At 42.4% G+C, this 14,834-nt stretch overlaps 1 protein-coding gene across 1 annotated transcript in view; it reads right to left on the minus strand.

Annotated features, from left to right (window-relative positions):
* Window positions 1–5,451: 5,451 nt before the first annotated feature.
* The window catches only part of si:dkeyp-14d3.1 (transmembrane protein 132C), a 129,728-nt gene continuing 120,345 nt past the window's right edge, over window positions 5,452–14,834 (minus strand). The window contains exons 7-9 of the mRNA XM_056376537.1: window positions 11,707–11,980; window positions 8,951–9,142; window positions 5,452–7,326 (exon numbers count right to left, since the gene is read on the minus strand). Of these exons, the coding sequence (XP_056232512.1) occupies window positions 6,157–7,326; window positions 8,951–9,142; window positions 11,707–11,980 (1,636 nt within the window). The 3' untranslated portion in view covers window positions 5,452–6,156. The remainder of the gene's footprint in view (window positions 7,327–8,950; window positions 9,143–11,706; window positions 11,981–14,834) is intronic.

Genomic DNA, 14,834 nt, shown 5'->3' on the forward strand with positions numbered 1-14,834 from the left:
CGGATTGTGCCTTTAAAACCCGGCATGATGCTTTCATGATTAGGGTTATGGTTTGTTCCTCCTAAGGCAAACTCAAAGTGGACTGCTTAAATTATTTATATTACAAAAAACACACCCTTTGGCAGGCTGTTGCAAACACACAGGTGTAAAACCTCATTTTGCATTCCCACTGGGGAAGGCAGCATATTTCTCCTGAGTTTCATCAGACGGAGATTGAAATCAAAACGTCATCAAAGATCATATTTTTAATGTTAATGCCTCCCAGCCATGAGGCTCGCAGAGAGCCATTTCCTGTTTAATTTGGCCAGAGAGATCACATAACCATGACTGAGCAGGTAGCTTGATGTTTGAAACCAACACAATGCCTCCGGGTCATAATTCTAGTGTGGCGGCTTGTTTCTCTCGTTGAGAGGAATTTCTGACACATCGAAGTGGTTATGGAGGCAGAATTGCAAAGCAATAACACAGAGATATATATTTTTGGTACCAGCCTTCCAATATTTTATGTTGATTTACTGGCCAGGATTTAAACAAACAACAGTGCCTTTGGGAGAACACCTCCTGCATATATTTATACCTGGTAGTGTTTTTTGTTTTTTTAATGTGGTTTATGAGCCAAGGTAATGCACGGGTCACAACTCGATTGAGTAAACTCTATTTTTAAACAAAATTCCACTTTTTTTTGCCTTGCTAGGGGCATGTATAGGGCAGTGTGTGTCTGCCAATCCCCCACTTTGGTCCACACTGAAATATATCTCAACAACTATTGGATGGATTGCCATCAAATTTTGTACAGACATTCATGGTCTCCAGAGGACAAATCCTGATGATCACCGGAAGTAAGGTATTTACTTATCCTCGAAAATATCTCTACATTGGTCTGATTGGAGTGGGACAGAACTGTAGACAGTTAATCCTGGTTCCCAGAGGATGCATCCTGAAGATGTTCATGATCCCCTGATTTCTCCCGTAGGTGCCACCTTAGGTCTGTAATTGTGTTTTGACAGAAATAAATTTAGCTCAAAGCAGTGCTGTGCCTAAGCATAGCGTCACTACTTAGGGTCAAAACACAACAACATTTCACACAAAAAGAATTGTGTGTTGTTTTTTTGAAATGTCATGTTTTGACCCTCAGGGCTACTGTACCTCACACAGCTGCTAGCATGGCTTTAGGCTCTTGGTCTTGTTTATTTCCTACCTGCCTTGAACTACAAGAAAACTGCCTATAGTGCAGCCATAAATAATAGACTTTAAGCTATGATTATAGATTTCAGTCAGTGGCATTTACTTTCTCCAAATATATTTAGTTTAGAATTAACAAAGAAGTTTAACTGGTGTGTATATGTTGATGTCCATTATATTTATTGCTTGATTAAGACCATTTTCCATGCTCTGTGTCAGACAGTTTTGTCCCCCCCCTGTCCACTCTTTTCGGGGGCATGTAGCAGTCTAACATAATCTACAGAATGTTAAGCTGCTTTTAATTGTATTACACAGTCTTACCTGTGTAATGAGCAACCGGCAGATGCTCCCTAAGATGTTCCTCCAGTAATTGGAGGATTAGGAGGTATCATCACATGTTAATTAAGATAAGCTAATGCAGACACAATGTTAAAGAAAACGGCCAAGCAGACAAACCGCCCATCTCTAAGTACTAATCATCCACATTTACATAGAGCTAATTATCTTATCTGAGCTCTGTCTGTTGGTACGCGTCCTGAAGCCTTTTTCCAAATGGAACAGCGTTGGACAAGAGACAAGTTTTTAAACTCTGGGTTGATCTGTTTCTAACATGCTACGCCAATGAAGTCTTGCTGAGGATATGAGCTGTGGAAAGAAAAACATACGTTGCGCCTCTCGCAATCTCCTGTTCCAGAAAATGTGCTAGTCTTCTCGCTTGAAAGACGGTTTTCTGTGGGACTGAGCACAACTGCGGGTTAAGGATGTTCATTCAGACAGATGATCTGTGAAATAAGCAACCGTAAAAAGCTTTAATAGCGTACATCCATCTGGATTTACAGCATCAACCTTGGTTATTATGTGCAGGCCCTGTGGTTTAGAGCATCTTATTTGTACAGAATGGGGCTTGACTTCCATAAAACAGTACAGGTATCAAGATAAATCTTTCTCAGGCACATTGAGGAGTACCATTCGTGCCAGGTGTATCTTGGTAGCCCTCTGACCTTCTATTGTTTTCCAGCAGGTAGAAAATGCCCCGGCCTGTCTCAGAGCGCTGGCTGATATGTTGCTTCCCTGTGCTCAGTGCCCTGCTAGTCCTCCTGGGCCGATACATCTAAATGACATGGTTGGGTTCTCACGTCATGCTGCTGAAGGGCTTCGCTGGCCACTTTATTTGTTTATTACCTTTGGGGGTTTGAGTCATCACTGATGTTTCTGTTGTGCATCTGTTTATACGTGTGTATGTGTGTGTGTGTGAGAGAGAGAGACAGAGAGAGAGAGTTTGTGTTTATATCACTTTGTGTGATTCAAAACCTAATTGTCCACTGGCGTTATGGGGGACACACCTCGATTCTGGGGACCAGAAGGCCAGACCACACAAAGTTAACAGTTTATTTGGGGATTTTGGATGAGCTGAAAGGATAAAGCTGGAAACATTTTATATATTTATTATCATCAACAAATCCTATAAAAAGCCAAAACCAGCTATTAATTGATCCCAAAGCCTGGTGTAGGTTATTCCTCTGTGCTTTCATACTCGGCATGACATCTTCCTCCGATACAATGAACATGGGAACTGCAGTTTATTTTGAGTCGATGCCACATACGCTGTCTTGCTCCTGTAAATGCTCACTGGGGCATCAAATGTGTATTAATCCCCTGCTAAAAATAGTCCACAACAAATGCACTATAAACATCTGTTATGATTAGCACCTTAGAAAGTGACACTGACAGGGTGGGAAAGTCAAAAGAAATTTTTGATGTGTTTGTGGGATTTATTGACAATAACAGAGAATAGAAGAATTGGGGTGAGGGTCTAGCTTCAATGTTGTCAATAAAGAGCCCTTACAAGGACAGAGAGACAAGTTGTGCATGTGTGTGTGTGTGTGTGTGTGTGTGTGTGTGTGTGTGTGTGTGTGTGTGTGTGTGTGTGTGCGCGCGCTGGTCAGGTGGGAGATTGTGTTTACAAGACATAGATTTGGCACAAGGGTTTTGTTTATGAACAATGTTGTCTTTGGTGCCCTGTGGCTCCATCTGGAGAAATTGCCAAGACCGGAATGTCAAGCTGACCTTGTCAGCTGTTCCTCCATTCTTCTGCAGCGGCATGTTTGTGTGTGTTCAGCTTCTGTAAAAGTACTGTGAACTGATTTTAAAATGAATTCAAAGGAAGCAACATAAATCAAGCAGTGAATAATCATTTGGAAATTGCAAATACAGACCTGGCACATTAGGACCACAGGGAGCACAGCCAACCATTAGTGAGAGTTTGTTGGTCTCACATCATCAATTTAATTAAAAATCCATTTAAGATGGAGGCCTGGGGAAGTTTTTTTCTTTTCCTTTCAGGGTAGTCAAGACTTCAAGGCCACCAAAAATGATTCTTGAGTTACCATACTCCAAGAATGGAAGTGAATTAAATCATCATATCTGCAGTGCCACATCCCAGCAGGCACGGACACGTCTAAAACCAGAGCCCAAGGGGGTGGAGACGGTGCGTCTTTAATGGGCTGCGCTGCTGTTCCTACCTGAGGAGGCTGAGGCCATCGACGATGGTCACAGAAAGAGAGTCACAGTGGTGTTTTAATTACACGGGGCCCTCCATCAATCATGCCCCTTGTGGCTGACAGTTAAATCCCTCCCAGAACTACTCTGGCTCCCCTCGCCCTTCACAGTCCACAGGCTGAGTACAGCAGCCACAGTCCCAGCACACAGCCCCCCCCCCCCGCTTCAGTCCCCTGCAGCCACCGATAGAGCCACAGAAGCAGGAAAATAACACAAGAGACAGCAGATCGCACCACAGAGGGAAGAAAAGGAGAAATATTTTAGGACAGAGCAGAAACAGAGACAGAGCAGTGAGGAGGGGGAGCTGTTCCTCTGTGTGTGTGTGTGTGTGTGTGTGTGTGTGTGTGTGTGCGTGCGTGCAGTGGCTACGCTAAGGTCTTCATTTTTATCACTATTACTACACTGAGAAAAATCAATGCTCCAAATATTGTAAAACCAGGAAACATAACCGTAGTTAGACAGATTAGAAGATTGATTGCTGATGTCTGTTTGATATACATGAAGCCACCACCAGAAACCAGTTAGCTTAGCTTAGCATAAAGACTGGAAACAGGGAACCAACTAGCTTGGCTCACACATACACACAGAGTCTGCTAATTGTAGCTTCATATTTACCATACAGACATGAGAGTCTCGTCGATCTTCTCAGCAAAGTGTCGGCAAGAAAGTAAATAAGCTCATTTGCCAATCTGCACCTTTCTATCCTAATACCCATCATTGCTTATTATCTTTCTACTTGAACTCCATTTGTTGTCATCATGTTAATTCAACATACAGTGGACCAACAGCAGCATCACAGAAGTTGGAAAGAGAATCCATCAACAAGCTACTTGAACTGATTAAATAAAAGTAGAAAAAGCCACTAAAGTTTCCTACAGATGCCTGGAGGGGCTCCATTCAATTCTGACTGTTGACATAACTGAGCTAATCTAAATGGCATCCCTAATTACACTCAAGGTAGTGCTACCATTTGCTGAAGTATCTCACCTCCCGTCTTCCAAGCTAATATTGTGAGCGTTGCTGATTAACAATCTGATCCACACTGCAGCAACAGTTAACATAATGTGAACATTTCTCTGCTTGATGGAAAATAATAACACGAAAAAAAAAGCAATCAGCCAACACCACTGTGATGATAATAACGTTCACTGTGCAAAATGCAATTTTTCAACCGACTGCCTTTGTTTAGGAAGTTTTCAGGGATGATTATTATTTGTGCAATTATGTGAATAATAAATGATCCATTTCCAAAAAGAAAACATTTCCCACCTTGCCGGTAATTATCCCTCTTTGTATCTACACGCTCCCCAAGAGATGGAGAGCATATTATATCCCAGTTTGTCCATCAGTATACGCTTTTTCCTGGAGGCTACGGAACAGAGGTTAACGAGACCTTAATTGGCATTTTCTTCAAAGCTCACAAAACTTTAAACTGCGGGGTGAGAGTAGGAAATGTCACATTACCATGTTGTCCAGCCATTTAGTTTAAAAGCTCCTTCATACACTGGCTGTCATGTTAGGTATTCTAATAGATGAGATGAGAGTATTAATGGCCACTGCCTTCCTCCACTGGCAGCCATTAAAAGTGTAACATATTGTGTTGTGGTTTGTTGCTAAATCCCCCCCCCCCCCACATTCCTCAGCTAACCTAAGGATGCGAGACATGATTAGCTTTACGAGGCTGCGGTCAATAAAAGATGATACACACTCTTGACATTATTGTGTATTCCTTAAATGTTATGAAAATACAATATACAGAGCAACAATACAATGCTTTGGAGACTGTTCAGTATATACATAACAGGTCTTCTGCCGTGTTAAGGAGGATGAGAATGAACCGGAAAGTTTTTTTTTCTTCTTTTTTTCTTTTTTTTCCAACGACATGCAGATATTTCTCTTGGCTTGCTTTGGCCTCTCCAGAACTCTTCCACACAATAAGGATTTGGCGTAAGAAATTAATATCCAAAATGTTACAAAACTTCCAAAACCATTTAATGTGCACACACATTCGGAACATCTATCTACTTATGTTACTGTTCTTTTTTAAAATCTACATGTCGTCTGAATATCACAGGTCGTAGTTGCTTCAGGTGAGTCCTGGGATCATTACTTGAATTCTATCTAAACCCTGTAGTAATAAAATGATGATAAAAAGGTAATCATCTGATCAGCAAATGGACAAAAAAAAGAATCACCTGACGCCCTCATTCGGTGACATATTTTTAGTTAGTGATTCATCATCAGTCACTTGTGGAATCATGACAGTTCTCTTAAGTTTAATGACCCTTTGGCAGTTTGGGGTGATTCTGAAGTAGCTTTCCTCCTCTTTCACCTACTTATGGGTCCGGGTTTCTGTCCAGACCACTTTCCTCTGAAAGGCATAAGGGTGAGTTTGTTACGAGTGCACACAGTACATTATGCCACCTCTTTTAAAGCACTGTCATTTAACCTTTCCATGTAATTACGTAACTCCTTAGAGTCTCCCAGCTCCACGTCTTGGCACACCCACTTAATGTCCTGGCTGCGGCATCCAGTCAGTGTGTTAACAGTGGGGTAGCTATTGTCCGAGGGGATGGTGGTGAACGTTGTGAACTTGACGCGCTTCCTCTTAGTGGTGGGTGAGTCTCCTTTGCTGTCCTTGGCTATGCAGCCCGTGTCTGCCGTCCGGTGCACTTGGCCCTGGACGTTCTTCTGGGCCGAGCCTCCGTTCAGCAGATGGCTGCCCTCCTCGAGGCCGCTGCTAGAGTCCATCATGGAGGTCTGTTCCTCCTGCTGCGGCGACAGGCTGATTTGGCTCTCCAGCAGCTCCGCTTCGTTCCCCAGCCACACCCAATCGTGGGCGTGGTTCATGTTCTCCTGGCCCTCAATTGAGAGCTCCTTGTGGCGGTATTTCAGGGTATAGGAGATGCAGTTGATGAGAAAGACCAGAATGGCAAGGCAGAAGACCCCCAGTAGGGCGTACATGCCGATCTCCAGGTCTGTGAGCCCGCGAGCGGACTGGATGAGGTCATCGTCCATGTTGCGGCCACGTGGCAGGTCCACTTGTGCGGGGAAGTCAGCAAAGTCAATTGGCATGTTCTGGCTACCATCGTTTGACAGTTTATCCCCATTGGGTCGGCGCATTATTGCGCTTCTAGTGGTGGTGGCTCTCCTCAACACCCCGTCCTCCATGTCAGAGATGGAGCTACCATAGTAGTGGGTGTTAAGTCCGGTCCTGTCCTGGGAGGGGGAGAGCCTGCCTCTGTTCTCCATATCGTCTCCATCGGGGCCGTAGTCGCTGCTCCCACCCCTTGAGCTGTCACTATGACCAAACTTCACCCTGATGTTACAGTTCCCCGCTGCCAGGATGCTGCGGCGCTTGAACTTCTGGCAGACCTCACAAACAGTCATCTCCACCCTGACCAGCAGGCCCTGGCCCTCCGCCTCAGTCACAATGACAGGCCATTTCCACGAGGGGTCTTGCTGCACTGTCACTACTTCCTCATCTAGGGAGGTGGCTGTCAGGACAAAAAAGTCCGGATTATACAGGTCTAGAGGAGCCACAGAGCCGTCACTGAACTGTAGCCAGGCGCTGATCAAGGCCTCCTGTGGAAATACACAAACAAACACACACACACACAACAATATAACAGAGACAGAGAAAGAGAAAATACATAGTCACTGACACAAAGATTACATGCTGCGCTTTGGTATTACTAAGAAATGGAAATTATAGTGAAAAAAACACAGCGTCTAGTCTTATTTCATGGAAACAGACAAGAATAGTTATATAGTGGGGTCGAAAAGTCCAAGTCCACTTTCCCATTCATGTGAATGTATTTATTTCCAATCTATTAGCTCTGAAATTGTGAAATTGCAAGGCTGGGTACTTAGAGCATCAACCGTGATTTTCTTCAGGTCCAGTGGTTGTTTCCACTGGCTTTTCCTCTCAGGGGAGTAGTGAATTGATAAAAAACACACAATGATTATTCGGATTCAATGTTCCTTTTGTCAATGCGACATGTGGACTTACAGTGTACTGTATATGGAGCTTTCTAATGGTGGAAGACATTGTAAGTCGAACACAAACTCAGTAAGTTGCGTGGTTCTGCTAACTCAGCGGCTATTTGGCCTAAGCTTTGGGGGATGCAGATTAAAAGATAAGCGGGGAAGATCAAACAGTAACATTAAACATTGTTCATGGGAATGAGGATTTGCTATACAGTGGGCATCTTAAGGCCTTCTCCTACTGCAATTTCACAATTTGCCCGTTAATGTTGCAAAAGGACAAATCCCCAAAGGCACACAAGTACATCCCCAAAGTGCTCTGTCATTGCTCCCTAATTACTGACACCAGAGGACTTGTAGTGCTGTACCGCCTGATTATCTTCACACTAAATATGGAGATAGGGCAGATAAATGGCCTCCCCCATCCCTTCCTTAGTCGGAGGGAGATGGGTGAGGAGGAATGTAAAGGAGCAGTTCAGAGAACTCGTGAGAGAATTTGATGGGCAGATCAAAGAGGCCACAATGAGAGTAGCCAGGCGAATGAGGAAGGGAAGTAAAATATGACAAGACGGCCAAGTTTGGGCTGTAAATCATATTTCGGTACAGAGGCTGTGGTGTTGCTTTTGCATGCTCTGAGATTAAGCTCCCGTTACTATTAGCTGCCCAAGGAAACACATTCTGTCACACTCTGGCTTTCAAGCCTTGGAGTTAAGAGGGTTAGGGATGGTGTGGAACAAACAAATAGACACGTGTACATGAGCACATGCACACTCGCAGCTTTCTTTGATTGTAAAATTGCTCATTCAAGGACCCTGATAGTGTGAAATGGAATCTGGAAGAAAGTCTTTTGTTTTCTGCAACAGTAATCAAGGCTGAAAAAATGCACATGTCTTGGCTTCAGTCGATATATAAAATCGTGTCTTTCATCAAATGGATATCAACCCAATGAAGAATAATTCAGTATGCTAGAGATAATAATTACTGGTATGAAACAAATTAACATCATTCTCTGTCTTAATCAGGACTGGCTCAATAGTGTTTGCAAATAATTACTGGTCTTTGTTTTTAATCTATTAGCATTATTTTTTGTATAGGAGGCTTTGTATTTAATTATGGTGGCTAAGGGAGAAGTGGACTATGAAGCAAAGCTCAATGCATACTTCATTTGTGTTTCCAAGTTAACTTCAGGACCCTGATACAGTATCTATTACAGTATCCTGACCTGCTTCGGGCTCTGCAGAACCTCCTGTGTGGTCGTGGTAGCCAGGATGGCTCTGTTGCTTCCTGGACTCAGCTGCAGGCTCATGGAGAGCCCCGTCACCAGCTGGACCCCCAACTCTGTGATGGTGACTTTGTCATCCACCACTGTGACAGTCTTCTCTGCCAGGATTGAGTCGGACAAAGGAGACAACACCTAGAAGGTGGAAAAACACAACAGTGAGAAGAAAAGAGAGAAAGAGATTACACATTCCTGCATTAAAGGAATTTGGAAAGCTTAGTAATATGTTTTTCTTCCACTCACAATATTCCTCTTAAATATGTGATTGTCAAGCAATAACCTGTGACATTCTGGTATGATCAATTACTGCTGTGCTACTCGACAATAGTGACTCAACCCACTGTATAGCCGGTTCATGAAAGCCTTTTCATTTCCTGCTCTAAACAACCGGGGTTGGGGAGGTCTTTCCCAGGAGAAATCAGCAGTGACGGCAACTCAGCCGCACACAGAAAAAGAGCACTACCTATAGAAACTTCATCAACAGAAAATTCAAGCAGAAATAAGTCAGCACTGGTCACACCGTTTGATTGACAGGTGATTCCTGGCAAGTGGGATGCAAAAATATCACATCAATGAGCTCTCAGGAGTGAAGATGTCAACGACATGAAAAAAGCGGATTACCACGATTTATAGGTGATTTAAGAAAATGTCTTTCCAAGTGTTTCATCTAACATAAAAGACTCACAAGCCCCCTCACAATATGCAAAATGATACACAAAACCTAGTTTTTGTTTTATCTCTTTTCTCACTCACTTGGCTTCCATCCAACCCCAAGGGAATCCATTCCCTTTGATTAATACTGGTAATCTAGAGGAGAAACACACTTTAACCCCACAATACAGGCAGGAAATGTGACTGCGCTTATGATGAATACCATGAGAGGTATGTGTGACTTTCTCTGCACGCAAACATCTCGCTCACGCAGCAGTCTGTGTGGCACATGGCACGGGTGGTCACAGCTGTCAGACCTTCGTGCTCGTCATTGTTTTTCCGGTTTATGGTTCTTTTGTGAGAGCACGGATGTTTTGCGAAGGTGAAGGCGCGTCTGCACACAGACAGACGGGTGAGTCCTTGACACCAGGAAGCGAATCCCACTCACACAGATGCCATTAGGAGGCTGATATTCATCCAGTTAGCCTGGAGAGCCTGACAAACCAAAGGGGCGAGGGGGAGGACCCACTCACTGCAGAGAGCCCGCAGCACAGGCTGTGACACATCAGTAAGCACCTGTCTGCACCAGACAAAAGAACATACTAGTTAAATCGCAGCAGTGACAGTGGCATCTGTTATAGTCCCTGGAATAAATGGTATGTTCACGCTCCAGCAGTATGTTATTCTAACATGTGTTTTGTGCTGAGAGAATAATGTACCACTGTGAAGTTAAATAAAGTATATAAATATATCTAGTGGGTTTTTTTTCATACACCTTTTTATATAATAATTCAAATAATTAGAATGTTGGTGATACTCTCACAGTAATAAAATCATTGCTATATTAGTTTCAAGACATTACGTCATTATATTCTCCAATTACTAAAACAGAACTCCACTGTCCTCTGCAATGCATTTTACAGCGTGTGTCATCACATTTTGGGAGAAACCTGAACATCACGAGATCGGAAGCAGGCGCTGATCCTCCGACACAAACATGTCTGGAGCTGTAGGAGGTCCCAGCAATGGCAGATGGGAGAGTGAGTGAATGCATATTCCCTGTTATCAGGAGATGTTTCCGTGTTCTCATCGTTCTCTTCATAAAGCATTGATGAGTTAGAGGGAGAAGGACATGTGGCTTGACCCTCTTTGAGACAGGAAGCAAGAACTGACACAAGTGGAATGTTAAAATTACAAGTGCTCTGTAGCTTTTCCTTATTATTTAGGCCCGTGTATTTAGGAACCACCACTGAGTTAAAACTTTGGTCTTATTTTTCATAGTTCTAGCCATTTCTTTCAATTATGATAATATTTTACTCCACATGTGACTTAAACCAGTTTATTTGAAAGTGAGCACTACAAAATGTCAGTAAACTGTGTGTGTGAAAAAATATGGAAAGTTCAATAGGTCAAAGTTGAACAAGGAAGTCAGTCTGTAAACTGTGTTGTGATGTTTAAACAGCCAGTTGGAGTAATAATTTTACTGCTCGTCTTCCTTTTCTTTTCTAACTTTGGCTAACCTGTGAGTTTGTTCCAAACCTTAATGATCGTTCAGCCACTCATGTTTCCCCGTCTGACTGATGTCACCAATTAACTTGGTGAGTGCATATCTAACACTCGATAGCGCTGTAAAAATGATGACCAAAATTTCAAAAATAAGACCCAAAAATAAATATTCAAGTGGAATTAACATTTATTAATCCTTTAATGGGGCTATTTGTAAGTTTTCTCTGCTGCCAAATGTGGTTTCTTGCCAGGAGCAGGTGGTGGTGATTGAGCTTGACAAGAGCTTCGGCCATCATCAAGTTATAAAATCCCGTCTGAGCAGCGCTGTGTCTTCAGGGCAGATTGGAGGCTACAGTGAGTCGCTAACTTCAGGAGCTTTCTAACATATTGGACAGCTCTTGGCGAGTAAAGGAATGAAGTTTAATGAGGAACTCATTATGTTTCTTCTAGACTGGTAAGGAAACAGCTGTTAATGCTAATGTTGACTATGTAGCAATAGCAAATCGTACAAGTAGCTCCTTTAAAACTGACACATGGCCTACCTGGATAGTGGTCATCCCCATATCGAGTCCCACCAGTATCCTCCTGTCCAGCAGCTGTGCAATCTGGGGGTCCTCTACCTTCAGGAAGTCCCACACCAGCTCTGTGATGTCCACCTGCCAGTCGCTGCCGAGCATGAAGCTCGTCTGGCCTCGGGAATCAGCTGACTCTGCTACAAAATGGGTCAGGACTCTAACCATGGCGTGCTGGTACTGCAGAGTGCAGCTCCGTCCTCGTCTGTCTTCATCGTCCTCATCCTCGCTGTCCCGTGTAGACCTGACAAAAAACAAAACAAACAAAAAAAAAAAAACTGTTATACTTCAGGGATAGCAAAGTTGGTTGGTCCAGACTCAAATATCTCAAATAAAATCACTGGTCATTACTGGATGAATTGCCATAAAATTAAGTACAGACATTCATGGTCCCCAGGGGATGACTCCTGATGACTTTGGTGATCCCCTCACTTTCTCCTGACTTTTTCCACCACCATGAGGTTGACATTTGTGCTCTTGAGTGAAATGTCCTGACAACTACTGGATGGATTGCCAAGAAATTTGGCACACACGCTGATTTTGCTCAGGGTGAAATGTAATAACTTTGGTTATTCCCTGACATTTCATCCAACCCCAGGTTAAAATCTGAATTTGTCCAATGCCTGTACTTGTTAGAACTAATGACATTCCCAGCAGCCTCAGCTGTACTTTGTGTTTTGTGCTAATAAGCAATTTTTTAAAGATGAGAAGAGAAAACATCAGCACTGCACTCTGTAATGATGGTGTGGTTTCTGGCATTTTCAGCAGCAATTTCACTCAAAACCATCTCTGTCACATGTACTGACACACTGCGGTGTAACTTATACGGGGACGTTTACTTGACAAAGATCCAGTAATGATGCAGCATTGTTGATTATACCACGAAGAATGGATCAGTCCAACGTATGGCTATCATTTTTCTCTCTCAGTGTCTCTCCTTCACCATTTTGGAGCACCAGGTCTGGACTGTGAATGTGCATACACCTCTTTACTGCTTTACTTAATAGCCTCCCTGATTGCTCTGTTGCTAGCAAATCTAATTTTATTACTGTAGGCAACAAATCAGCCAACAGAGGCTCAGCTCTTTCTCACCGGTGAAATTGCTGTGAGTATGACAAACTGGGTTTAAATGGTTACACTACAGCTGCAATATCATTAGATTTTGCCCATTACTGTTTTCTTTTATTTTGCTTCAACAAACAACTTTTTAAAAACAACGGATAAAGCACCCTGAGATGTTGAGAAAGCAGTGTTTGAATGGTTGATTTGGGAGAATAAATGATGGAAACCTGGGATACTTACACACAGAAAAGTGCTTTGTCAACAAAACTACTAATCATTTCTTGTACTGTAGACTTAACACCCGCCTCTCTGTCTAATCATCATCATTTGTTCCTCTGTCTCCCTCTCTCTCGCACACAAATACACACTAGCAAAGGTTGTGATCATGATAAAGGGGAGAGGAAAAGAAATTAATCTCTTAAACTGTTTTTCTTGCGATTATCCGCTCTACTTGTCTCATTCTGTCTGAATCCCCTGAGAAATCTGACTGCATGCGGAGCCGTGGGACTAAAGATGTTAGCTGCGCGCTCCAGAGAAAAGCCGAGAGTACAGCGAGACTTGGAGTCAGGGGCTTAAAACCTTTGCCGGCAGGACCAATTTCACATGCAACTGAATGACAGCCATTAACAGAAAAAATTATTCTTCTGTGGATATTGTAGGATCATTAAATTCAGGATTCAACATGGCTCAAGAACAGAAAGTGATACCCAGTTCAAACTTTGAATGAACTGTGGTGTCCAAATAAAAAAAGTTTTACTGCCCCTGAAACTTTTACTGTATATAAAAGTGTCTGTCACGACATTAAAAATCACGACTGAATAAAACAACGTTTTAACGTTTTTTAAAACGCACAGTATTTCATTAAGGCTGTGTGACTGTGGTTTCATCAGATTTGTTTGACAGTGACCACCACCTGTCATTTCAGTCTAAATGTTGCAAATGTGCACAAAACTATGCAACAGCTCTTTTTCCTAACTGAAATGAAAGCCTCAGTCTGGAGTCATCAGTCCAAGTCTTGTCACGAAACACAGTTTGTAGAGCTGCTGTTTGTCCTGCATAACACCACTAACACGACTCTGAATTGTATTTTAATTGTTTTGTTTTTAACGCTATATTAGAAACGCTAGATTAAAATAGATTAGCAGATAAACTGTGCCTCTGTAGGTCGTATATTTCCCATTTAATGCATATTCATGAGTGCTAACTCTTCCACTGATGTATTCTGTGTCATTTCCCACACAGAAGTGGAACACTGCGTCAACTTCCCAGGTAAAGACGGGGTTATTTGAGGATTTTTTGGTCCATTATATTTTTTGTTTCATCAAATGCAGAGAGCTTCATCGCTGGGTTACCTTAAGTCCACCACAACTAATTAAAGGCCGACCTTCGGATTCACATATAAACAAAAGAACTCCCAGCTGCATAAAATCTAGCTCTTGTTCAGAAACGCTGTTTATTCCAACACACAAACTAAGGTTTGTAATACATGAATTTGTGAATCATTTTTACATAATTCATCATTTCTGTTCTTTCAAAAAATTTTCTGTTCTCTATTGTCTCGACACGCTCTCTCCACTCATTTACATATTACATGCAGAGGAGAAAACCATCTGCCAGTGATTTCAGTCACCATCTTCCAATTATTCCACTGGCAGTAACTAAAAGTTTCTCACTGCTTCGGTGAAACGCTTTTTGAATCATACCGTAAGAGTTGTGAGTTTTGAGTGTAAACAGAATTTGTTATTTGACATTCACAGTCAATGAACTGACAAATAGCACTTATGTTGCAAGAGTATGTACTGACATATTGAGTGAATCAGTGTTTAAAGAGTGAATTTATAAGGACATTTATACATTCAGGTATTAGTCAGATGTGATGGATTCAAGAGTAAACAAACTGATAGTGAAGTCCAACCATTTTAGCTCTGGTATAAATCTGATATGCCAGTTCTTGTGCAGCCATCTCAAAATCTAATCTAAGGTTAATCTAATAAACAAATCACACTTGGCGCAGAGAACAACCTGCTTCACAAAGC

The sequence above is a fragment of the Seriola aureovittata genome, chromosome 5 (assembly GCF_021018895.1).
Source record: "Seriola aureovittata isolate HTS-2021-v1 ecotype China chromosome 5, ASM2101889v1, whole genome shotgun sequence".
NCBI lineage: Eukaryota > Metazoa > Chordata > Actinopteri > Carangiformes > Carangidae > Seriola > Seriola aureovittata.